Below are 27190 nucleotides of genomic sequence, written 5' to 3'. Positions count from 1 at the left end.
ACGATACATTGTGCAGCGTTCGATTTCTCATCCCTGCCTCCTATTGGAGATAGCCAGGGAAGAGAAATCGAACGCTGCACAATGGATCGTCGCCGTTTGTGAAGAGGAGCACATACAGAGAATCTGTAAGTAATTTCTTAATAAAAGTTTTGCCATTTAAAAGTTAAAACTGTATTGGTGGTTTTTTTTTCGTTGCAAAGAAACTAATTTTTTATTAAAAATTTTTTTTTTATGTTACTGGTCCTTTAAGTGTACTAGAAAATCATGTAAACCTTAACACACACCCAATAGGCTGGTTTTACTTCCAATAAGGATTAATTATATCTTAGTTGGGATCAAGTACAAGCTACTGTTTTATTATTACAGAAAAAAAGGAAACAATTTTTTAAAAAATTGGGTTATTTTATTATAATGGAGTCTATGGCAGACGCCCATTCCATAATTCGGTGCTTTCTGGATATTCCGGATAACGGATCCAGTACCTGAACAGGTGTATAGGGCCGTCCGAAGTTTTATTCATAACCTGTGATCTTCCCTATGGGGAAAAACAGGTTTGTTAACTCAGAAATCCCCCCTCCACAAGATTTTTACAATAGTAGATTACCGGTATTTTTTTTTTTTTTATATATATTTTTTAAGAATATTTATTTGTTCGTGAGTCATATGACACCAGTTCACTAAGCACCATTTACAAGAAAATATTTTTAATGGCTCTTTTTTAATAAATAAATGTGTGTGAGTAGGCAAAGTGGATTTCATTTGGGAAATCCTTCTGAGAGGGTCTTTATGCATGTATTAATGAGCCAACACTTGAACGCTTATTGACTGTGGGGTGTGCTGAGCTCTTTTGCTTGTTCTCTATCTGGTTCTGTTGCCGAGACCTTGCAGACAGGAAAGGAGTAGGAGTTTCAGTGATTATTGTAAGCAGTAGGTTCCTTAGTGACACTGGTAGCCGCAGGCTAATTTTAGACCACACTAATGTGCCATTTTTTATTTTTTTAAGCTTCCCAGGAGCGAGGATCAGAATATAATTGTAGGGAAAACACCCATTGCCTGTGCTGAAAGCATTCAATCTGAACATAGTCTAAACGGCATTTTTCTTCACTGATTTGGATGGTTAGCGCTCTATAGTGTACAAAATGCAAATCCTAATTTGAATATGCAAATGATGCTAAGAAATAGTTAAAAATAACCATGGATGGGGGGAAAAAACGCAATTTCTTGTCCCTGAAGTGATTTTTAAGAATTTGAATTCGGTTCAGTCAGACACTTGATTTCAGCCAAATTGTGCTGAAAAAAGCAAAATCCAAACCTGGATTTGGTGCAATCCTTATGTAACTATATACTAATATGTGTCTTTTCTGGTTAAAGGGATTCTGTCATGATTTTTATGATGTATTTTTTTTATTTTTAAATTACACTGTTTACATTGTATATAATTCACTCTACCATATAAAATGTAATTCCTGAACCAGCAAGTGTATATAATGTTGTAATATTGGTGTGTAGGTGCATCTCAGGTCATTTTGCCTGGTCCTGTGCTTTCAGAAAGAGCCAGCACTTTAGGATGGAACTGCTTTCTGGCAGGCTGTTGTTTCTCCTACTCAATGTAACTGAATGTGTCGCAGTGGGACCTGGATTTTACTATTGAGTGCTGTTCTTAGATCTACCAGGCAGCTGTTATCTTGTGTTAGGGAGCTGCTATCTGGTTACTTCTTATTGTTCTGCTGTTAAGCTAGCCATATAATCAAAGATTTGATCGTGCAAATCTCAGTTTCGTATGTTTTTGTGAGACAGGTTAGAAAATTTCTGCTGGCTGCCGATATCTCTGCATGTATTGCCAATCTGAGGATATCAGTGGGAGACTGTCACCAACTTTTGTCGGACATAACTTTCGTACGATTGCTGTCAGTGGCAGAACATTGTCTGACCTGTTTACTACTTTATTTGATCTAAATGGTTAGTAGCAGGCCTGCAGATGACACAGTTCGTCCGATATGAAGGTAAATCTAAACGTCTATGGCCAGCTTTAGGCTGCTGGAGGGGGTGATATCACTCCAACTCGCAGTAAGGAGTGACTGAAGTTTATAAGAGCACAAGTCACATGACTGGGGGCAGCTGGGAAACTGACAATATGACTAGTCCCATGTCAGATTTCAAAATTAAATATGAAAAAATCTGTTTGCTCTTTTGAGAAATGGATTTCAGTGCAGAATTCTGCTGGAGCAGCACTATTAACTGATGTGTTTTGAAATCTGTCCATGACGGTATCCCTTTAATGTAATCGTGTTGAGAGGACTGACGCAGCTTTGTGATTGGTAGGGATTGCCCTTCTCATGTGAGCATATAAGCACTATTGTAATAGTTTTGTTCTGTTTGTCATGGATATAAGTCGTATGGATCCCTTTAGAGTGCAGGTGTTCCCATGCTGAACCACTACTGTACTATAGGACCGTTGTATGCATTATACACACTCTGGAAAATTGTAGGAATCAAAATTGTAAAAGAAAAAAATTGAAAAATGTTGGGCATTTCTTAGTAAGCTCCTCAGAAGCCAAGGCACAGAGTCTGGACCAGGGGTAAGCAAAAAAAGAGGTACATGCTTCAAGGAGAAGGAAACCCCCTGGGCGCAAAACTGCTCCCCTGTGTTGCCCCCCCCTCCCTCCTCCCCCCTGGCCTACCTGTCCCCCTGGGCAAATGCCCCTAACTTGTTACTCCCCCCTCTGCGCAGGTCCTGTCCACGGAGTTCACAGTCGCCATCTTCTCCCACGCGCGTCTTCTTCCTGCTTTGACCAGCGTCTTCTGGCGCATGCGCAGTAGGAACAGTTACCAATACGGCGCTACTGCGCATGCGCTGAATGTCTGAAATTGGAAAACTTTGACATTCGGCGAATGCGCAGTAGAGCCGTACTGGTAACTGTTCCTATTGCGCATGCGCCAGAAGACGCCGGTCAAAGCAGGAAGAAGACGCGCGTGGGAGAAGATGGCGACTTCCAGTTTTTCTTTCACCAACGCAATTATTTCAGTGCATGATCAGGGTTACCATTTTTTTTTGTCCATTTCTTAGATTTGGATGTGAGTTTACATTAGTGGTTAATGTCATGTTTTTTTTCCCCCCCAGACATTCACAGCATGGTGCAACTCCCATCTAAGAAAAGCCGGAACACAGATAGAAAATATTGACGAGGATTTCAGAGATGGGTTGAAGCTCATGTTACTACTGGAAGTCATCTCAGGTAAGAACTGGTAGCTAAATAGCAGGGCTGTGGTTGGTGCATAAATGCTTCGACTCCAACTCCTCTGTTTTTAAAGGAAGCGTAACCCCAAAAACTGAAAGTAACTGCATTGGTAAAAGCTGTGTGTTTGCTTCAGAACGACTACTATAGTTTATTTAAACAAGCTGCTGTGTAGCCATGATGGCAGCCATTCAAGCACAGGATACACAGTAGATAACAGGTAAGTACTACTATAGTTTATATAAACAAGCTGCTGTGTAGCCATGGGGGCAGCCATTCAAGCACAGGATACACAGTAGATAACAGGTAAGTACTACTATAGTTTATATAAATAAGCTGCTGTGTAGCTATGGGGGCAGCCATTCAAGCACAGGATACACAGTAGATAACAGATAAGTACTACTATAGTTTATATAAACAAGCTGCTGTGTAGCCATGGGGGCAGCCATTCAAGCTGGAATAAAGGTTACAGGCACAGGTTACATAGCAGATAACAGATAAAACACCATTGTATTGGGCAGGGCTTATCTGTTATGTGCTATGTAACCTGTGTCTTTTTTCTAGCTTGAATGGCTGTCCCCGTGACTACACAGCAGCTTGTTTACATAAACTATAGTAGTACTTATCTGTTATCTACTGTGTAACCTGTGCTTGAATGGCTGCCCCCATGGCTACACAGCAGCTTGTTTATATAAACTATAGTAGTACTTACCTGTTATCTACTGTGTATCCTGTGCTTGAATGGCTGCCCCCATGGCTACACAGCAGCTTGTTTATATAAACTATAGTAGTACTTATCTGTTATCTACTGTGTATCCTGTGCTTGAATGGCTGCCCCTATGGCTACACAGCAGCTAGTTTATATAAACTATAGTAGTATTTATCTGTTATCTACTGTGTATCCTGTGCTTGAATGGCTGCCCCCATGGCTACACAGCAGCTTGTTTATATAAACTATAGTAGTATTTATCTGTTATCTACTGTGTATCCTGTGCTTGGATACAGCTCCTTCAGGACTTGCAAACACAAAAAATAAACATAAGGGTATATTCATAAGTTAGAAGTTTCAGTCCCGACCATCATCCTGACAAGTTTTAATATAACATTTTAATGCTAAAAAGGGCATTTGCCTCGGCTTGCAAAATTGAACTTTTATTTATTTAAACTTTTAATGTGTTGTCCTGCTGCATAAAGTAGCAGTGTTTGGAGATGCCAACTTGATTTCTGGTTTGCATAATTTTAGCTGCCCATTGGCAGATCAAGATAAGAGAGTAGGGGTAGATGGATAATATAAGACTTGAGTTAGTGATTGGCCCTCCACTGCTACCATAGCCAACAGCAGCTACCTCTTTAAATTTCAATTTACAAAAAATACTTGAGGGTTACATTTTAATTAGACATTTATTTAGCTTGTTATGGTATATATTAAGAAGTGACTGACCACCCTAAACACACTTAAAATAAAAGAATCACCAAATAAATAAATACCGGTTGATACAGATAATGACAGATGCAAATAAATAGTCTGTCAAGATTATTCTATTATGAATTGGAGAATAGAAAAGAGTAGTATGATCATGCAAAAAGTAATATGAGGATCACACAAGACTATATAAATACCACAGTAGACTGATGAGAGCAATGTAATGATTGATTACATTTAAAGGGGAACTATAGCAAAAATTAAAATTGAATATTAGCTTCAGCATAGTGAAATAACTTTCTTAATACAATCAATTAAAATTCTGGACCATTTCTGAAATAATCAAGTTTGTCTAAACTATTCTCTCGGCATCTGTTTCTCCTCATTCTGTCTTCATTCAGGAGTTGGGTGTCTGATGAATGATCCAATATATCTTATAGGGGGCTCCTTTTGCCTAGAAGATGTATTAGAGCTCGCTCTATTAAACTCACCAGACATCATGTCTCTCTACATGCAGAATTTGTGCAAAAGGCAGTTTTTTTGTTAGATTTTGTTTGTGCTGGAATCAGTTATTTGAGTGAGCTCTAATACATCTGCCTGGAAAGGAGCCCCCCTATAAGATATATTGGATCATTCATCTGACACCCAACTGCTGCATAAAGACAGAATGAAGAGAAACAGATGCTGAGAGAGAGATAGTGAAGATAAACTCGATTATTTCAGGAACAATGCAGAGTTTTTAATTGATTGTATTTAGAAAGTTTCTTACTTCAGTATGAGGGAGCTTATATTCAATGTTAATTTTCGAACGATAGTTCCCCTTTAAGTAGACAGTTTGTTGTCTCCAAACATGAACAACACAGGTTTAAGCTATAAAAAGTTCAGGTGGAGAATTAGGAGTTCCTAAAGGCCCGTTAGGAAGTAGAGGAGGCCCAGGCAAACTGAAAAATGACATGCCCATTAATATAATGTAAATATAATATAATCTAAATGAGGGGATCCAGTTGGAGATCAGACCTTAGTGTCTTTATAGAGCCAAGTCTATAAAGACTTTCCAGTATTCTGCGTATTGTCTACAACAGTTCATGTTATGATCCCTCTTATAAAATATGCATTGTTTTTATTTTTCTCAAACTGGTTTAACTGGTGTAAATACTTGAAATACTTTTTGTGCAGGTATGGGACACGTTATCTGGAAACCCATTCCCCCATAGACTCAATTATAATCAAGTAATCCAACAATAAAACCGTACTGTGTACTTGATTTAAACTAAGATATAATGAATCCTTTATTGGAAGCAAAACCAGCCTATTGGGTTTATTAAATGTTTACATGGTTTTCTATTAGACTTGAGGTATGAAGATCCGAATTATGGAAAGATCCGTTATCTGGAAACCCCAGGTCCACGAGCACTCTGGATAAAAGGTCCCATACCTGTATATTATAATCATGACTTTGAAGAACAAGACCCTTTGCTTTGAATTAAGTTGCATCTCAGTAGGACAATTCATTTCAGTTAGTTGTGAATAAACTCAGCAGCTTGTGGAGTTCTTTCTAAACTAGTAGAGCAAAGCTTTAGGTAAACCTCGTATACGGTTTATGACCATGATGATGGTGTTCAGGACCTTTCTTCCTTTTCTATTTTTAGGAGAACGGCTGCCCAAACCAGAGCGAGGAAAGATGAGGGTGCATAAGATCAACAATGTCAACAAAGCCTTGGATTACATTGCAAGTAAAGGGGTGAAGTTGGTTTCCATCGGAGCAGAAGGTTTGTGACCAGTCTGTCTACTGACTACAAAAATATTATCTGGCTGACTTTGGAGATTTAAATGGAAGTGAGAGGAAGATGAATTCATCTTATTTCTGACTGTTTCGTCCAGTCATACGGAAGAAGCACACTTGAAAAAAGAGCCCACAGCTCATTTAATAGTTTCCCAGCTGCTCCAAGTCATGTGACTTGTGCTCTGATAATCTTCAGTCACTCTTTACTGCTGTACTGCAAGTTGGAGTGATATTACCCCCCTCCCTTTCCCCCCAGCAGCCTAACAACAGAGCAATGGGAAGGTAACCAGATAGCAGCTCCCTGACACAAGATAACAGCTGCCTGGTAGATCTAAAGGCCCCCATACACTGGCCGATAAAAGCTGCCGAGTCTGTCTACTGGCCCGTGTGTGGGGCCATCCTACGGGCTTCGATGGTCGATATCTGGCCGAAAGTGGAGCAGATCTCGATCGGGCAGGTTAAAAAAAATCCCGTTGGAACGCAGCCGCATCTGTACGTCTAAGCGATCCGGCCACCCGTATCGGATCCATTATGATCCAATCACCTAGGGCCCAGCAATCGGATCAGCCCGATATCGCCCACTTCAATGTGGGCATATTGGGGAGAGATCCGCTCGTTTGGCGACATCGCCAAACAGATCTCTACGTCTATGGCCACCTTAAGAACAGCACTCAATACTAAAATCCAGGTCCCACTGTGACACATTCAGTTACATTGAGTAGGAGAAACAACAGCCTGCCAGAAAGCAGTTCCATCCTAAAGTGCTGGCTCTTTCTGAAATCACATGACCAGGCAAAATGACCTGAGATTCACCTACACACCAATATTACAACTAAAAAATACACTTGTTGGTTCAGGAATGAAATTGTATATTGTAGAGTGAATTATTTGCAGTGTAAACAGTGTCATTTAGAAATAAAAACATCATAAAAATCATCACAGACTCTAAACATAATCTTTAGTTTGTGTTTGCCTAATAGAAAAGCAGGAGATGATTAAACATTTGGAGGTCTTTCCTTGAATGCCATCCATAGGATTTTGATTATTTGCTTTACTTTCTGCTGAAAATCTCATTCTTATTCTTAAGGTACGAAATTTTAATCATTGCCAACTGTAAGGGCAATGGCACAAAGAGATGTTTTGGACATTTTACCTTACAAGGCATTTTTAGCAAGAAAAATATAGTGGATAAACATAGTTTATCTTCACTATCCCTCTCTCAGAATCTGTGAGAATCATTCTGTCTTCATGCAGCAGTTTGATTATATTTAGAAAGTTTCTTACTTCAGTATGAGGAAGCGTATATTACATTTTCATGATAGTTCCCCTTTAAATTTAGGCCATTGAATTCAATCAGGTCTTTCAAAGATAGTGCCAGAGTTAGAAGCAGTAAACACGCAGCTACCAGCCTGGAGACACCACTACCTAGGCAGCTATTAAGCAACACGGAACAAAGATAAAAATGTTTATTGATGATTATATGCAAATTGGCACCTGACAGTTTTTGATGAAAAATCGGACTTGATGCCCCAACGCATTGTATGGACTTTACTCCAAAAGCTAGGGCTCCAGCTGTCAGGGAAAAACAAATGACTTGCAAAAAAGGAAGAACTTCATACGTTCTCTGAAATATTCATTAAAATGTTTGTGTTATTAGGGTAACTTTAAAAGCGGAGTAATCACTGCATTCATACTCCCGCATACTCCCTAATTTTGTTTTCTCTGTCCCTCTTTTAGAAATCGTTGATGGCAATACAAAGATGACTTTAGGAATGATCTGGACAATTATCCTGCGGTTTGCAATTCAGGACATATCTGTAGAAGGTAAATTCTCCCGTGTGTTAGCAACCATCTTTATATGTTGCCATGCCTCGAGTGATTTTATGTCCTTCCATTTCAAAACACCAGTACGCGATAGCATAAAAGATCTTCATTAAAGGGGAACTAAAATAGAATAATGCTAGAAATGCTGTATTTTGTATACTAAACATGAACTTACTGCCCCAGAAGCCTAATTAAATGATTTAAGCTTTCAAAGTTGACAGCAGGGGGTCACCATCTTGTAACTATGTTAAACATCTTTGCAAGACCAAGACTACGCACATGCTCAGTGTGGGAGGTTAAGCTTAGGGATTGTCATAAATTAACAAAACAGCACAAGTCAAATAATATCTTCCATAAAAGCTGATACAGCAAGACTGATTAATAATCAGAATATACAGACTGTACTGGGTCTGTGGATACGAATCTCTACACGGTCGCCGGCTGCTCTACAGGGAAACAAACAAAGCTGCTCACGTTCTGGGAAATAAGGTGTGGGAGCTCCACCTGCCGTTTGAAAGTATTATCATTTCCCTGCAGAGCAGTTAGGGACTGTCTGAAGTTTCCTATCTGCAGCAGTCAGAGCAAGTAAATAAAGGGGGAATTTCACTGCATACAGTCAGGTTTCTTATAAAAACACATTTTTTAATTAAAGTATATTGGAGATATATTTCTTTTTCATTAAAGAAAGTAAAAATGGGATTTTCTTTTTTTGACATCCCCTTTAAACATTGAAAATGATGACGTACCATCAATCATTCCTTTCTATACATTGACATCATTTTTAGAGAAACCATAACCAGTGCATGATTTATTCAGTCCCTTGATGCTGTGTTAATTCTTAAGAATACATTCTAGTATATCTCTGTTAGTATTTTGTTAGCTGATATCCCTATTTCAGTGTCTCTATTACATCCCTAGAAACCTCTGCAAAGGAAGGACTTCTTTTGTGGTGCCAGAAGAAGACGGCCCCTTATAAGAATGTCAATGTGCAGAACTTCCACATCAGGTAGTATTTAAAATCCTTTCTTTTAAAATATGGCAACTATATTGCAAAATGTTGAGGGACTTTTAAAACGAGCCTTATAAAGCAACACCTGACGACGCATGTTTGTTTCCTTGTTTCATAGCTGGAAGGATGGGTTGGCTTTCAATGCCCTTATCCATAGACATCGCCCAGAACTGATAGAGTATGACAAGCTGAGAAAGGTGAGTGCTTACCAAGTTCAGTACAGGTATAGGATCACTTATCCGGAAACCCGCTATCCCAAAAACTCCGAAATATGGAAAGGCCGTCTTCCATAGACTCCCTTTTTATCCAAATAGTACAAATTGTTTTTTAAAAAAATCCTTTTTCTCTGTAATTATAAAAAAAAGTATCTTTTACATGGTCCAAACTAAGATATAATGAATCCTTATTGGAAGCAGAACCAGCCTATTGGGTTTATTTAATGTTCACATAATTTTATATTAGACTTAAAGTATGAAGATCCAACTTACGGAAAGAGCCTGAGCATTGTGAATAATCCATACCTGCGTATACATTTATTTCTTAACACTAATAATAGCTCTGTTTAAAGGGGTTGTTAACCTTTAAGTTAACTAATGATGCTGAAAGTGATATTCTGAGACAATTTGCAATTGGTTTTCATTATTTATTATTTAAGGTTTTTCAGTTATTTAGCAGCTCTTCAATTTGCATTATAAACAATCTGGTAGCTAGGGTCCAACTTACACTAGCAACCATGCACTGACTTTATTAAAAGGCTGGAATATGAATAGGGGACGGTCTTGCTAGTAAGATGAGAAATAAAAAGTAACAATAACCACAAATTTGTAGCCTTACAGAGCATTTGCTTTTTAGATGGGGTCAGCGACGCTCATTTGAAAGCTGGAAAGAGTTAGAAAAAAATGCATATAATTATAAAACTGTGGAAAATTAAATAATGAAAACCAATGGAAAAGTTGCTTAGAATTGGCCATTTTTTTAACATACTAAACGTTTACTTAAAGGTGAACCACCCCTTTAACTGTGTTTTAATTTTTTTTAATCTTTCTTTTCACTGGCCTGTGTGCAATTAAGGCGTAGTTGGAAAAAACTGGCAATAATAAAATGGCAACACCTGCCTGCTGATCCCTCATTGCATTATTTACAAACATGGGCACTTAATTACAGCAGTACAGTAACCCATAATAACCACTGAGAAACTTGAAGGTGATATTATATAAGCAACTTATAGAAAGTGCTGAAGTTTCCTTATTTTGTTTATGGAACGGAACATAAATTACAATTGTAGAACAATGTTTGGATGCATTGCCCAATACTTCAGCAACATATGCATTTAAATTAAAGGGGACCCGTCACCCAAAATAATTATTGAAAATCCTGTTTTATCACATTAGTCAAGCAAAATTAACTTTAATTAAACTATATAAATTATTTGAATCTTTTGTTTCCTTCAGTCTGGGAATTCAAAATGATAGCAAGCAGCAGGAGCCATTTTATGGACACTATTTTTAAGGAAAGCTTTGCATCATCTCAGAATCTTGTTTGTGCACCAGAATGGGGGACCTGATGTCCATCCCCATGTCCTGGATACACAATTAAATGGTGAAGAGAACGGGGGAATGTGGGGAGAGCAGTGATAGCTAGGAAGTGCTGAATGGAAAGTTAAGGCCTAAGACATAGAGGAGGGGCAGACAATATTTGACTGACAGCTGAGATATTTAAATGAGCTTACAACAGCTATGAATGCTTTAATAAAAAATAGAAATTGGATTTCATGTTTAATTTGAAAAGGACTTTTATTATACAGCTTTGTGTGTCTGGGTGACGGGTCCACTTTAAACTATGCACACGCACAAATATACATTTTTACAAAGTTGTATGCTACAGCCTTCTTGTCTGCGTCTAAAGTTTACTTCTAATTTGCTATGCTGCGCGAGAATCTGGTTTACTCGCTAATTGATGTGAAGCTCGTTACTTTTGGCTTTTAAAAGGTTTCATTGTTCCAGTGGGACCAACCAAACTCACTACAATTAATAAGATGTGAAATCCACATCAGTGTTTAGGGACACATTGCACTGGGACAACTACGGGTATATTTGTGGTGTTCTCTTTTGTCATTAAAGCGATACTAACACATTCCTATAAATATCTTCGGAACTGGACAGTATAAAGTAAATACTGCACTCGTAATCGTTCCCTGAAAATACCAGAAATATCAGAAATACCAACTACCTGAAACTCGAGCAGAGCAAACTAAATTAAGAATTGTGAATAAATATTGCCTTTTAATACTATATTGATATATCTTTTGTCATATTGTATTACCCAGCAGCAGGAGTCTTTTGGGGTTAAGTCCCAATTTTGGCCAATTTATATTTTATTTCAGAAATGCTACAAAAAGTTTCACCGATTTTAATTAGAAAGTTTCTCATTTATGTGCAATGAAGTTTAGATTTAATTGTAATTTTTTATCTAGTTTTCACTTTATATCGTAAATAATCCTTTCCAATTCATGTGTGAATGTATGCTTTCCTAGGCATTGTTTGTTTCTACCTATACCTGCTTTGTTTGTCTTCAGAGTAGACTTTTGTTTACAATTTTTTTTTTTTTTTTTTTTAGGATGACCCTGTTACTAACCTAAATAACGCTTTTGAAGTAGCAGAAAGATATCTGGACATTCCGAAGATGTTGGATGCTGAAGGTGAGTTGTACTCTCAGTAGGTTCTTTCTTCTGTAACAAGCAAAAAATTGGACAAATCCTCAATTCTCTTACAGCATTGGAAAAAAAAAAATTTTTTTTTTTTTTTTGGTAAAATGTTTTCATTGAAAGGGATACTGTCATGGGAAAAACAGCTTTTTTTTTTTCAAAATGCATCAGTTAATAGTGCTGCTCCAGCAGAATTCTGCACTGAAATACATTTCTCAAAAGAGCAAACAGATTTTTTTTTATATTCAATTTTGAAATCTGACATGGAGGTAGACATATTGTCGGTTTCCCAGCTTCCCTCAGTTTACTGCTGTACTGCAAGTTGGAGTGATGTCACCCCCTCCCTTCCCCCCCCCCAGCAGCCTAACAACAGAACAATGGGAAGGTAACCAGATAACAGCTCCCTAACACAAGATAACAGCTGCCTGGTAGATCTAAGAACAGCACTCAATAGTAAAATCCAGGTCCCACTGAGACACATTTAGTTACATTGAGTAGGAGAAACAACAGCCTGCCAGAAAGCAGTTCCATCCTAAAGTGCTGGCTATTTCTGAAAGCACATGACCAGGCAAAATGACCAGAGATGCACCTACACACCAATATTATAACTAAAAAAAAATACACTTGCTGGTTCGGGAATGAGATTTTATATGGTAGGGTGAATTATTTGCAGTGTAATTTAGAAATAAAAACTACATCATAAAAATCATGACAGAATCCCTTTAAACTTTGCAACATTTGACGTGGGTACAGCACCTTACTTTACAGTTTTTTTTTTTTGCATCTCTTAGTTTATCTCCTTCATTTCCAGACATTGTCAACACTGCTCGTCCTGATGAGAAGGCAATCATGACATACGTGTCCTCTTTCTACCACGCCTTCTCTGGAGCTCAGAAGGTAGCGCTTGTGGAGGGCAGCAGTGCTCCACCTGTGCTTTGTGTCTCCTCCGCATGCCTCATTTTCTTGCTTCACTTGCAGCTGCCTGGTGTGCTGTGCTCTCACCTTACTATATGTCTGGAATATTGGGCAGAGATTGAGGATTTAGGTTTTTTTGCCAGCATGCACAAGAGTCACAATAAAATCAAGTTAGATGTACAGGAAATCCCACGACATTCCAGACATATACACAGGTTAGAGAGGTGCAGATTTAGGACAGGAACCCCCCAACTCTGGGTCCTGGCTCAACCTGCTCCCTCTCACTTTTCTGTTTTCCTTTTCTTTTTCCCTCTCTCTCTCTCTCTGTGCACAGATATTGTGGGCACTCTCAGGCCTGATGAGAAGGCCATAATGACCTACGTTTCCTGCTTCTACCACGCTTTCTCTGGTGCTCAGAAGGTGAGCTGCTGCTTGTTGTATCGTTTCTGCCTATCACCCGCACTTACAGTGGGAGACATAGTGAATAAAGTACCCCCTCTTGTAAAATATAAGTATATTATCAGTTACCAAGGAGTTCAATGGCCATATAAAAACAAGGCGGCCGAGTGTTTTTATACAGGTCATGGAACTCTGAGGTGGCTTCTAATATCCTCATATTTTGCAATGGGGTACTTTATTGTTATAATACACAAGTTTCAGTGAGTCATGTGACAGAAATGATATCACTAAGCTCCGATTATAACCGATGACATCACTAAGCACCGTTTATAAGGATATAATTTACACTATTCATGGCTCTTGTGTATTATAACGTCATAAAAACAAATGTTCTGTCACAAGGAAACTTTGGGCAATTTTGGAAAATGCCATCTCACTGGGGATTCACATTGATGCCGGTGGGAAGGTATTTTGGGGAGATTAGTCGCCCGCAGTAGTGAAGATTTATCTCTTGGCGACTAATCTCCCTGTGTGCCACCACCCTGAGGGTCAGGACACACAGGCAGGTTCATTGAAAATAGTCGCCCGGCAACAAATCTCCTCTTCTTCGGGGCGACTAATCTCCCCGAACTGCCTGGCACTCGGATCGATTCATTTTCCGAAGTTTCCTTCAGAAAACGAATCGTGCCACCCTGCCGGCGATTTACATTTTAGCTGGCGGGAAAGCAGGAGAGGCAGTTTGGGGAGATTAGCCGCCCCGAAGAAGAGTCGATTTGTCGCCGGGCTACTAATCTCCCTGAATCTGCCTGTGTGACCTGACCCTAAAGAATGTTTGTTTTCATGCAAACAAGCACAATACTTAGCTTTGTGGCTTTATACTGTGCCAATTTAATTAAAACATCTGTTGCATAAATTAGTAAACTGGATTTAGGTAAACCAGAACAAAATTGTAATTGGGTCACGTGACAAGACCCCCTATTATAGCAGGTTGTGATTTTTTTTTTTTCTTTAAACTGCTTTACACGGCACATTAAAAAAGACTGAGTTCACTACTGTCTTCCAATGCCAGATCAAAAAATGCGAGGCTACTGCACTTGTTGCTGCATTTTTAATTTCAATGGGCCATCGGAACTGTAGTTAAGGTAACTAGATGTATGGATGGTGCACTTCAGACTTGTTCAGCTGGTTTGTTATATCCAGAAGCTGAAATGAGCTTATCGGTTTTTGAATTTTTTAGGGGTGCAGCAAATCCACTACCCCCGAACCCTCGTAAAATTTCAGCCAAATACCGAACTGAATCCTCATTAGCGATGGGAAGCGGAAAACATTTTTTACTTTATTGATTTGTGACAAAAAGTCACGCAATTTACCTCCCTGCCCCTAATTTGCATATGCAAATTAGGATTTGTATTTGGTTTGGCCAGGCAGAAGGATTTGGCTGAATCCTGCTGAAAAAGGCAGAATTCTGCCCGAATCCTGGATTCGGTGCAACCCTCGAATTGTTTTCACATTTCCACCTCGCTTTCTGTTAGGAGAAATATATATTTTTTCTTATATAGTTTTTCTAATTATACTTCGAGTGATAAACAGAATATTGAGGCTTAGCTATTTCTTAGACAAGTAATAAAATTGGTAACCAGTGTCTAGAAATATGCTTGACAACTGTAAGAAGGAATTTCCACAATCTGTCAAAGGTTAAAACATGTAAAAGAACAAAATTTCGCTTCTGTATGCCTTTTTGCACTTCACTTTATAATAGAACAGATACAACCTCTAATGGGTTATCTAATCTTTAATGGCTGTTTGATCATGTGAATCAGCCTTCTAACAAACCTGTATCCTTTCATAGGCCGAGACAGCCGCTAACAGAATATGCAAAGTACTGGCTGTAAATCAAGAAAATGAACATCTAATGGAGGACTATGAAAAGCTGGCTAGTGATGTAAGTTTTTGATACTTATAAGAAATGAGGTTTTGTAATCCTGCTTTTCTATTGTTTTTATTTGTCAAGTAATGGAATTCTTTTACAAAGGTCACAATGATTCATACATATTAAAACATGAATTTTATGTGTGTGTGAAGGCTAGTTGGTTAAAGGGATTCTGCCATGACTTTTATGATGTCGTTTTTTTTTTGTTTGTTTTTTTTTTAAATTAAACTGCAAATATTTCACTCTACCATATAAAATTCAATTCCTGAACCAGCAAGTGTATTTTTTTTAGTTGTAATATTGGTGTGTAGGTGCCATCTCAGGTCATTTTGCCTGGTCATGTGATTTCAGAAAGAGCCAGCACTTTAGGATGGAACTGCTTTCTGGCAGGCTGTTGTTTCTCCTACTCAATGTAACTGAATGTGTCGCAGTGGGACCTGGATTTTACTATTGAGTGCTGTTCTTAGATCTACCAGGCAGCTGTTATCTTGTGTTAGGGAGCTGCTATCTGGTTACCTTCCCATTGTTCTGTTGTTAGGCTGCTGGGGGGGGTGATATCACTCCAACTTGCAGTAAAAAGTGACTAAAGTTTATCAGAGCACAAGTCACATGACCAGGGGCAGCTGGGAAACGGACAATATGTCTAGCCCCATGTCAGATTTCAAAATTAAATATAAAAAAAATCAGTTTGCTCTTTTGAGTAATAAATTTCAGTGCAGAATTCTGCTGGAGCAGCACTATTAACTGATGTTTTTTTAAAACAAATTCCTATGACAGTATCCGTTTAAGCAGCATATTTCTAGTTGTCAAAAAGAGTAGTTTAGTGGACTCATTGCTATCGGAGACTCTGTTATATTTGCATGAGCCACACATGCAATGAAGGATTTTCCCCATCTTGTTGAAAGAGTCCTAGTGAGGTTAGTGCAGTCATAGGCTTCTTCATGAACGTTTTTATGTATTCGAGATACCAGCAAATGTAACAATTTGTTTACCAACTCCTGTCTGTAGCTTTTGGAGTGGATCCGTCGTACAATCCCCTGGTTGGAGAATCGTGTACCGGAAAAGACTATGCAAGACATGCAGCAAAAGCTGGAGGATTTCAGAGATTACCGCCGCGTGCACAAACCACCGAAGGTGCAAGAGAAGTGCCAGTTAGAGATCAACTTCAACACCCTGCAAACAAAATTGAGGCTCAGTAATCGCCCTGCCTTTATGCCATCGGAGGGCAAGATGGTTTCGGTGAGTAAGCATTTAAAGGGATTCGGTCATGATTTTTAGGATGGAACTGCTTTCTGTCAGGCTGTTGTTTCTCCTAATCAATGTAACTGAATGTGTCTCAGTGGGACCTGGATTTTACTATCGAGTGCTGTTCTTAGATCTACCAGGCAGCTGTTATCTTGTGTTAGGGAGCTGCCTTCTGGTTGTTCTGTTGTTAGGCTGCTGGGGGTGAAAGGGAGGGGGGTGATATCACTCCAACTTGCAGTACTGCAGTAAAGAGTGAATGAAGTTTATCAGAGCACAGATCATGTGACTACGGGCAGCTGGGTGTGAAAGTGAGGGGTGATATAACTTCAACTTGCAGTAAAGAGTGACTGAAGTTTATCACAGCACAAGTCACATGACTGGGGGCAGCTGGGAAACTGACAATATGTCTAGCCCCATGTCAGATTTCAAAATTGAATATAAAAAAATGTGTTTGCTCTTTTGAGAAATGGATTTCAGTGCAGAATTCTGCTGGAGCAGCACTATTAACTGATGTGTTTTGAAAAAAACATTTCCCCCATGACCGTATCTCTTTAAAAAGCTTGTTGTGTAAGTCTTCTGTCTCACATTTTATGTTTTTTTTCTGTCCATTAGGATATTAATAATGGATGGCAGCACTTGGAGCAGTCTGAGAAAGGCTACGAGGAGTGGCTTTTGAATGAAATCAGACGGTGGGAGAGACTGGACCACTTAGCAGAGAAGTTTAGACAAAAAGCCGCCATCCATGAGGCCTGGACAGAAGGTTTGTTCCTGTATATTGTATAAGCAATCCATATCTTTCACATTCTGCCTGTGTATTACATATTAAATGTCAAAGGTTCTTTATAGGTTGATTGAACAACTGTCTGTAGAAACTGAAGTTCAGACTACTGACTTTATCTTAACCTGTATTTTGTTTTTCTTGTAGACTCTAAGGGGTATATTTATCAAAGAGTGAAGTTAGAGATCCCCACAGTCCTCTAGAGTGAAATTCCACCTCTCTCTATTCATTTCTATGGGATTTTTTTAAAAGCATATTTATCAATGGGTGAAAGTTAAATTCACCTTTCAAAATCCCATAGAAATGAATAGAGTGGAGGCATTTCACTCTAGAGGACTGTGGGGATCACTAACTTCACTCTTTGATAAATATACCCCAAAATCTGCTGTTTAATAAAATGTTGATTCTACTAGTTGTATTACATCTGGTTACAATGAGTATGTAGAAATTCGATTTTCGAGATGTATCATACTCTGGCCCTTTAAGAACTCGAATTCGACTATTCAAAAAACCTGCCGAATTTCTGTTAATGGAAGAGGTCCAGGGATCAATTTTAAGTTGTTTGGAGCCTTTCTGACGTTCAAGTTTTTTTCGGAGGCAAAACTCTAATCGAGGTCGATTACGTTTATCCGAGTTTAAAAAAATTACAATTTTTTTTTTTTTTTTTTTGATTGGTCGAAATTCGAATTCATGTGAGTGTTTAAAAACTCCCGTAAATGTGAAATTCGACCAGTCAAAATTTATTAATAGGGATGCCCTGAATCCATAATTCTGATGGGGATTAGGCCTTTTTCAACAGGATTCAGATTCTGCCGAATCCTTGTGCCTGGCCAAACAGAATACTAATTTGCATATTTAAATTAGGGTGGGTAGGGAAATTACGTGACTTTTCGTCACAAAATAATTTTTTCCACTTTTTCCTTTCCTGCCCCCAATTAGCATATGCAAATTATAATTTGGTTTGGTATTCGGACGAATCTTTCACCAAGGATTTGGCCAAATCCCAAATAGTGGATTCGGTGCATCCCTAATTATAAAAATCAAATTTCCGCAGCTCGGATATTGTATCGACCTGAAAACTCGAATCAAATTACAAAGACTTGATTCAAATTTTTTCTGTGATAAAAACTCGAATGTCAGAAAGGCTGACATTTTGCTGGATCTTTTGGTTATAGTTTGGGAATCTGTACCTGGTGGTACCACATAATTCATTCTCTTCTCTGAATGATATCCGTTCCTTACACTAACCGATGCATTCATTGCAGGCAAGGAGGCCATGCTAAAGCAGAAAGATTACGAAAGTGCCACCCTTGCAGACATAAAGGCACTTATACGAAAACATGAAGCATTTGAAAGTGACCTTGCAGCCCACCAGGATCGTGTGGAACAAATAGCAGCCATTGCACAGGAATTAAAGTGAGCAGCTCTTTTTAACATTGTCTAATTAACAATGTCCAGTAACAGTTTTAAAGGGATACTGTCATGGGATTTTTTCAAAATGTGTCCATTAATAGTGATGCTACAACAGAATTCTGCACTGAAATCCATTTCTCAAAAGAGCAAACAGATTTTTTTATATTTAATTTTGAAATCTGACATGGGGCTAGACATATTGTCAATTTCCCAGATGCCCCCAGTCATGTGATTAGTGCTCTGATAAACTTCAGTCACTCTTTACTACAGCACTGCAAATTGGAGCAATATCACCCCACTCACTTTATCCCCCTGCAGCCTAACAAAAGAACAATGGGAAGGTAACCAGATAGCAGCTCCCTAACACAAGATAACAGCTGCCTGGTAGAGCTAAGAATACCACTCAATAGTAAAATCCAGGTCCCACTGTGACACATTCAGTTACATTGAGTAGGACAAACAACAGCCTGCCAGAAAGCAGTTCCATCCTAAAGTGCTGGATCTTTCTGAAAGCACATGACCAGGCAAAATGACCTGAGATGGCGCCTACACACCAAAATTACAACTAAAAAAAATACACTTGCTGGTTCAGGAATGAAATTTTATATTGTAGAGTGAATTATTTGCAGTGAAATTTAGAAATAAAAACGACATCATAAAAATCCCTTTAATTAGTAAATATTTGTCTGTATGGGTTGTATAGGAGAGAGAGCCTTACAAATTCGACTTGACTCATTTGAGGGATGTCTCCGCTAATTGTTTTTGTTTCCCCAGCGAGTTGGATTACTATGACTCCCCCAGCGTCAACGCTCGTTGCCAGAAGATTTGTGACCAGTGGGATCTCCTGGGCTCCTTAACACACAGCAGGAGAGACGCCTTAGAGGTTGGGGGTTTTATTATCGTATGATTTGCATTTGCAGAAACATTGTAACTAATGTGTAACCAATGGTTGTGTTCTGACGCATTCTCGTCTGCCAACAGGTAACGGAGAAACAGTTGGAAACAATTGACCAGCTGTACCTGGAATATGCCAAGAGAGCCGCACCGTTCAACAACTGGATGGAAGGAGCTATGGAGGATTTGCAGGACATGTTTATAGTGCACACCATTGAGGAGATTGAGGTCAGCATGTGTGGTTTAACGACAATGGAGTAATTGACTATACAGCAGTCATTTCTAGAATAAATATAGTTAACAGGGCTGTGATGTGCAGTCTAGTTTTGGTCAAATCACCCATAAAAAGAAGCACCTTTCCAGTTGAAAGGAGTAAACCTTCATACGTATTTGTGTCCGGTTACGGCACATGCATGAAATCGGATGTAGGATCGTTGGAAACTTACTAATGACGTGCGTATCGTTAAAACAAGAGGATTTTCTTGCAGGGTCTGATTGCAGCTCATGAGCAGTTCAAGTCCACTCTTCCCGATGCCGACCGCGAGAGAGAAGCCATTCTGGACATTCAGAACGAAGCTCAGAAAATTGCCGATTACAACCACATCAAACTAGCCAGTGGGAATCCTTACACGTCCGTAACTCCGCAGATTATTAACGCAAAATGGGAGAAGGTTGGTTACAGAGAAACTGCGACACTTTGCAACTGATGTTTTTGTTTTTTTCAGTGGAAATAACAATTGTGTCTATGCTGTATACTTCTTGCAGGTTCAGCAGCTTGTCCCCAAGAGGGACGGTGCATTGAATGGAGAGCAGGACAAACAGCAGTCAAATGAGCACCTGCGTTTGCAGTTTGGCAATCTAGCTAATGTGGTAGGACCTTGGATACAGGCCAAGATGGAGGTAGGTCCATGATGTGGCTTTCAGTCCAGAAAGATTTCTTGCATATGTGTTGCTATAAGCACTAGAGGACGCTTAAAGGGATACTGTCATGGGGAAAAAATGCTTTTTTTTTTCAAAAAGCATCAGTTAATAGTGCTGCTCCAGCAGAATTCTGCACTGAAATTTGTTTCTCAAAAGAGCAAACAGATTTTTTTATATTGCATTTTGAAATCTGACATGGGGCTAGACATATTGTCAATTTCCCAGCTGCCCCAGTCATGTGACTTGTGCTCTGATAAACTTCAGTCACTCTTTACTGCTGTACTGCAAGTTGTAGTGATATCACCCCCTCACTTTCCAATTATGGACAACCTATACATTTTCAGAGTTTTCAGTTGTGGTTTCTAGCACATTATGGCTTATGTAAGATTTTTTAAGTTTTTTGGTTTTTTTCCTCAATATAATTGAATAATGAGTTTTCTTTCTGCAGGAGATTGGCAGGATTGCTATAGAGATGCACGGGACTCTGGAAGACCAGATGAGCCACCTGAAGCAGTATGAACAGAGTGTCATCAATTACAAGCCCAACATTGACAAACTGGAGCAGCAGCATCAGCTCATTCAGGAAGCCCTGATCTTTGATAACAAGCACACCAACTATACCATGGAGGTTAGAAACTCATTAAATGGACTGTCATGATCACATTTTATGTGAAAGAATTAGAAAAGGTGGCCTTTTCTTGTGAATATATATATATATATATATATATATATATATATATATATATATATATATATATATATATATATATATATATATATATATATATATATATATATATATATATATATACGTTTTGTTTTATTTATCCAGCACATCCGCGTAGGCTGGGAGCATCTTCTCACTACAATAGCTCGCACGATTAATGAGGTGGAGAACCAGATCCTGACCCGGGATGCCAAGGGCATCAGCCAGGAGCAGATGCATGAATTCCGAGCGTCGTTCAATCACTTTGATAAGGTAAGAACTACATGATTATGGTGGGGCTAAAAAAAAAAAAATACATAGTAAGTTAGGTTGAAAAAAGACACACGTCCATTAAGTTCAACCTTTTTACTTTTTTTAACCTGCATTTTTAACTGCCAGTTGATCCAGAACCGACGTTTATATTTTAAGATCTTTCCTTTCTGTCCTGTATTGAATGTAGGGATGCACCGAATCCAGGATTCGGTTCGGGATTCGGCTTTTTTCAGCAGGATTCGGCCGAATCCTTGTGCCTGGCCAATCCTAATCTTAATTTGCATATGTAAATTAGGGGTGAGTAGGGAAATCACGTGACTTCTCATCACAAAAGATTTGTTTCCACTTTTTTTCTTTTCTGCCCCTAATTTGCATATGCAAATTAGAAATCGGCTTCGGTTCGGTATTCGGACGAATCTTTCAGCAATTAAAATGTAATTAAATGTTAGAGATACAAAATGTATTTGTGGAATTCTGCTTCTTTATAATCATAGTTTCTAGGGATGCACCGAATCCAGGATTGGGTTTGGGATTCAGCCTTTTTCAGCAGGATTCGGATTTGGCTAAATCCTTCTGCCGAACCGAATCTGAATTTGCATATGCAAATTAGGGGCAAGGAGTGAAATCGTAACTTTTTGTCACAAAACAAGGAAGTAAAAAATGTTTTCCTCCTCTCACCCCTAATTTCTATATGCAAATTAAGATTTGGTTTCTTATTCGGCCACATCTTTCGTGAAGGATTCGGGGGTTCAGCCAGATCCAAAATAGTGGATTCGGTGCATCCGTAATAGTTTCTTTAAACAATTTGTAAAGAAAAGATCTTGTAGATCAATCCATACATGATTGTAGTTGTAGTTTGCGTTGTGCAGTGGATATTAAAGGGGAACTATCCCGAAAATTAATATAAGCTTCAACATACTGAAATAAGAAACTTTGTAAATACAATTAAATATTCTGCACCGTTTCTGAAATAATCACATTTATATTCACTATCCCTCTCTCAGCATCTGTTTCTCTTCATTCTGTCTTCATGCAGCAGTTGGGTGTCAGATGAATGATCCAATATATCTTATAGGGGGGCTTCCTTTCCTAGCAGATGTATTAGAGCTCACTCAAATAACTGATTCCAGTAAAAACAAAATCTAACAAAATAACTGCCTTTTGCACAAATTCTGCATGTAGAGAGACATGATGTCTGGTGAGTTTAATAGAGTGAGCTCTAATACATCATCTAGGCAAAAGGATTACCCCTATAAGATATATTGGATCTAACTGTCAATGAATATCTGACACCCAACTGCTGCATGAAGAGAGAATGAAGAGAAACAGTTGCTGAGAGAGGGATAGTGAATATAAACTTAATTATTTCAGAAACAATGCAGAATTTTTAATTGCTTATATTTGGAAAGTTTCTTATTTCCGTATAGTTCCCCTTTAAGGCATTTGTGTCGGTGGAAAAGAGACAGCGCCAAAGTTCCCAAAACTCCTCCTAAATTACTGGCAGTGGGAGTAGTTATGCTTTTGTATTTTGCCCTACGAAAAAGTTGCAGCCTGCAATGCATTGCTACATGACATGCAAGTGCTTCCACTGCATTAAACTGTGTGCACTTAACTTGACTGTATTTAAATGGATGTATAAAGTTGCTCTACTCTGACTCCGAGGGGCTCATTTATAAACAGTGGGCAAATATGCACCTGGGCAGTAACCCATAGCAACCAATCAGTAATTGGCTATTTTCAGCCACCTGCATGTTGGGCACTGAAAGCAATTGTCTGATTGGTTGTCATGGGTTATTGCCCAGGTGCAAATTTGCCCTCTGTTTATAAATGAGCCCCCGTGTGTCTATAGGTCGGGTAAGTTGCCTTAGTTCATCTGTCTTACGTCCCCAATTCATGTGTGTATCCCCTAATGTTTGTGTTTCTCTTCCATCTCCCTCGTCACCCCATTTTGCCTCGCCACCATCACCCCCAATCCCTCATCTGCTCTCACCTTGTTGCACTTGTCTCAGGATCATACAGGCGCATTGGGACCTGAAGAATTCAAAGCCTGTCTCATCAGTCTGGGATATGATGTGGAAAATGACAGACAGGTACAGACCTCGTATGCAAATGAACATAAACTAACCCTCAATCTGTCTTTCTCTCTCTCCCTCCTGTCTGCTTTCTCCTCATTTTTTCCTGTTCATTTTTTTATTGTTTACTCCTGCTTGCTCTAATTTTTCATTTATATGTAACATTCATGTAAATTTCTCCTAATTTCTACTTCATTTCCAATTCACTGCTGGGCCTGTCACTTTCTCTCCACTTTCCCTTGTGTTTTGTCTGTCTGTCTCTCTGTGCTGGGAAAGAAGAGAATCAGTGCACTGGATGCTGACGACTTTCGTGCTCTCCTTATCTCTACTGGATACAGCTTGGTATGCGCCTCTACTACTTCTTACTTCTGTGCTACTCTCCCTTCAGTGCCTCCCATTGCTCTGTCTCTCTCTCAGCACAAACAAGCCATGCCTTTGACCTTTTATCCTTTGCTGGGCTCTCTCTACATTTTAGGGAGATGCCGAGTTTAACCGGATCATGGCTATCGTTGACCCCAACAACTCCGGCATGGTCACTTTCCAAGCATTCATCGACTTCATGTCCCGAGAGACGACAGACACGGACACAGCTGACCAAGTCATTGCCTCTTTTAAGGTCCTGGCTGGAGATAAAGTAAGTTTTACATTCATTATTACATCTGGATTCTGGATGTCTCTTATTAGCATTATACACATGGGTGTCCGCACATAGGGGCAAGGGGGGGCACTTGCCCCTCCCTGGAATTTATAAAACAGTCCCTGACATCTGCTGCTCAGTGCCGGGAGACAAACAGGAGATTACGGAACGCATTTTAGGACATGGTATGGGGAAATCGTTGTCATGCATGCGCTGTTCTAAGTCAGAGGAATGCGACATGGCATGCTTTTCCACTCACCCCTCCTCAGCTATCGGGTCCTGCTCCTCACTCCTCCCTCCTCAGCCATCCGTCCTGGGTCCTCAGAGGAATAAGCTAGGACGGATGGGTGAGGAGCAAGAGCTGATGGCTGAGGTGGGATAAGCTAGGACCCAGGAGGGATGGCTGAGGAGGGAGGAGTGAGAAGCAAGAGCTGACGGCTGAGGAGGGAGAAGCTAGGACCCAGGAAGGATGGCTGAGGAGCAGGACCCAGGACAGATGGCTGAGGAGGGTGGAGTGAGAAGCGAGAGCTGATGGCTGAGGAGTGAGGTGTGACGTCAGTCTCAGAGGGTGGGTGAGTAAAAAAATCATAGAAACAAAAAATTCACCAGACAGTCAATAGCATTCCTCTGGCTTAGGACAGCGCATGCAGGACAATGATTTCCCCTGATCATGTCCTAAAATGCGTTCCGTACACCGGGGCTTGTAACCTGGGGCCCCCACACCTCCTCTGCTGGCTCCTCCCCCCCCCCTGCGTGCACACCCATGTTTTCCAGTGATCGGAGGAGGGAAGGCTGGGCAGCAACAGAAGAGGGCAGGTTAGACCTGGGTTATAAAGTCTGAGTATTTTGCAGCACATTTAAGGCTGTATTCTAATATCCCCTGCTGCTTCCAGATGCTCAGTTGAGGGGAATTTTGCCCCTCCCCCCTGGAAAATTTTCCGTGGACGCCCATGTTTATACGCCTTCATAATATGGAGTATGAAGATCTCTTTTGTGATCATTTACAATCTAAAGTTTTCAAAGCAATTATTTTATCACGTTTAATAACTCCTCCCACTTCCCATTTCTTTTTCAGAATTACATCACTGCAGCAGAGCTGCGCAGAGAACTCCCGCCGGATCAGGCCGAGTATTGCATCGCTCGTATGGCCCCCTACCAGGGAGCTGACGCAGTGCCTGGAGCACTCGATTACATGTCCTTCTCTACTGCTTTGTATGGCGAGAGCGACTTGTGAGGGGGTCATGGAAAATAGATTAGGGGGCCTCTAAAACTGCCCCGTCACTCCCATTGAGCAGCCAGTGCCATATTGTGGCATTAAAGGCAAAGCTATGGAGGTGTGTGGGCGTCACTGGGCTTATACTTAAATAAGTGTAGCGGAAGGTGGGGGATCACACTTCCATTGTCTTTGCAGGGTGGGAGGAGGATGAGGAGATTTAACTGCTTAAAGGAACCGTAACGTCAACAAAATGAAAGTGCTTTAAAGTAATACAAATATAATGTAGTGTTGCCCTGAACTGGTAAAACTGGTGTGTTTGCTTCAGAAATACTACTATAGTTTATATAAATAAGCTGCTGTGTAGTAATGGGGGCAGCCATTCAAAGGAGAAAAGGCTCAGGTTACACAGCAGATAAGCTCTGTAGCACATAATGGTGTTATCTGTTATCCACTATTTAACCTGTGCCATATAGACTTTTTTCAATTTCCGCCATTGCTACACAGCAGCTTGTTTATATGAACTATAGTAATGTTTCTGAAGCAAACACATCAGTTTTACCAGTGCAGGGCAACACTGCATTATATTTTCATTACTTAAAAATACTTTCATTTTTTGGTGTTACTGTTCCTTTAACCTTAACCCCCCCCCCCCCTCTGTAACGTTATCTATGCAATGGCCCGAAGGCCAGTTGATGCTTCTTCCACACACAACTGGCATCTATACTCCGCTTCTGGGTAGTCGCCATTTCTTTGCAGCAAGTTCACACAACTCTTATTACATACTTCCCTGGATTATTTATTCCTAGTCCGTTAGCACCCTAGTTTCTTTACCCAGGAGTGGTATATTCTTTCCCCCTGGCAGGTGTGGGACCTTTGTACAACATATCGGGGATCATTTATCAACACTGGGATAATTTGCCCATGAGCAGTAACCCATGGAAACCAATCAAACTGCTGCATTTAGTTTTTTTTACTAGCTGCTGGCTTTTAAAAGCTAATCACCGATTGGTTGCTATAGGTAACTGCCCACTGGCAAATTTGCCCAGTGTTGATAAATGAGCCCCACTGACAGCTTATTTTTCCCTATTTTCACCCCTAACCCTCCCTTTGTGAGGTCAGTGCAGCGTTCTTCTCCTGTAAAATGGCTTCAAACTGCAGGCAGGGGAGATATAACAAGCATGCTTTAAAGGGGTAGTTCACCTTTCAATTAACTTTTAGTATGTTATAGAATGGCAAGTTCTAAGCAGCTTTTCAATTGGTCTTCATTATTTATTTATTTTTATAGTTTTGGAATTTTGCCTTTCTTGCTTTCAAATGGGGGTCGCTGACCCCATCTAAAAGCAAAATGCTCTGTAAAGCTACAAATTTATTGTTATTGCTACTTTTTATGACTCCTCTTTCTATTCAGGGCCTCTTTCATATTCCAAGTTCTTAATTAAATCAGTGCATGGTTACTAGGGTAATTTTGACCCTAGCAACCAGAATACTGTAATCGCAATCTGGAGAAATGCTAAATAGCTCAAAAACCACAAATAATAAAAAATAAAAACCAGATTGTCTCGGAATAATCACTCTCTATATCATAGTAAAAGTTAATTGAACGGTGAACAACCCCTTTAATGAGTTGTGTTACAAACACTGCCCAGAGATCTGCCTACAAGAGACAGCTGACCTATAACTAAAACAAAACCGTCACTCTTAAAGGGGACCTGTCACCCAGACATAACAATCTGTATAATAAAAGTCCTTTTCAAGTTAAACATGAAATCTAAATTCTTTTTTTTATTAAAGCATTCATAGCTGTTGTAAACT

At 39.6% G+C, this 27190-nt stretch overlaps 1 protein-coding gene across 4 annotated transcripts in view; it reads left to right on the top strand.

Annotated features, from left to right (window-relative positions):
• Window positions 1-26911, top strand: part of actn4.S (actinin alpha 4 S homeolog) — a 55645-nt gene extending 28734 nt beyond the window's left edge. Inside the window, exons 2-22 of one of the 4 annotated variants that reach the window (XM_041574241.1) lie at window positions 3122-3236; window positions 6309-6428; window positions 8180-8266; window positions 9185-9272; window positions 9394-9472; window positions 11892-11973; window positions 12791-12876; window positions 15143-15235; window positions 16232-16462; window positions 17081-17228; window positions 18512-18662; window positions 19434-19542; window positions 19641-19781; window positions 20042-20224; window positions 20319-20453; window positions 20923-21102; window positions 21307-21453; window positions 23463-23543; window positions 23802-23867; window positions 24001-24159; window positions 25238-25608. In XM_041574241.1, the coding sequence (XP_041430175.1) occupies window positions 3122-3236; window positions 6309-6428; window positions 8180-8266; window positions 9185-9272; window positions 9394-9472; window positions 11892-11973; window positions 12791-12876; window positions 15143-15235; window positions 16232-16462; window positions 17081-17228; window positions 18512-18662; window positions 19434-19542; window positions 19641-19781; window positions 20042-20224; window positions 20319-20453; window positions 20923-21102; window positions 21307-21453; window positions 23463-23543; window positions 23802-23867; window positions 24001-24159; window positions 25238-25396 (2640 nt within the window). In that variant the 3' untranslated portion in view covers window positions 25397-25608. 4 annotated transcript variants of the gene reach the window in all.
• Window positions 26912-27190: the final 279 nt, after the last annotated feature.

The sequence above is a fragment of the Xenopus laevis genome, chromosome 8S (assembly GCF_017654675.1).
Source record: "Xenopus laevis strain J_2021 chromosome 8S, Xenopus_laevis_v10.1, whole genome shotgun sequence".
NCBI lineage: Eukaryota > Metazoa > Chordata > Amphibia > Anura > Pipidae > Xenopus > Xenopus laevis.
Note: the sequence above shows the minus strand (reverse complement) of the source record. Positions and strands in the feature narration are given on the sequence as shown.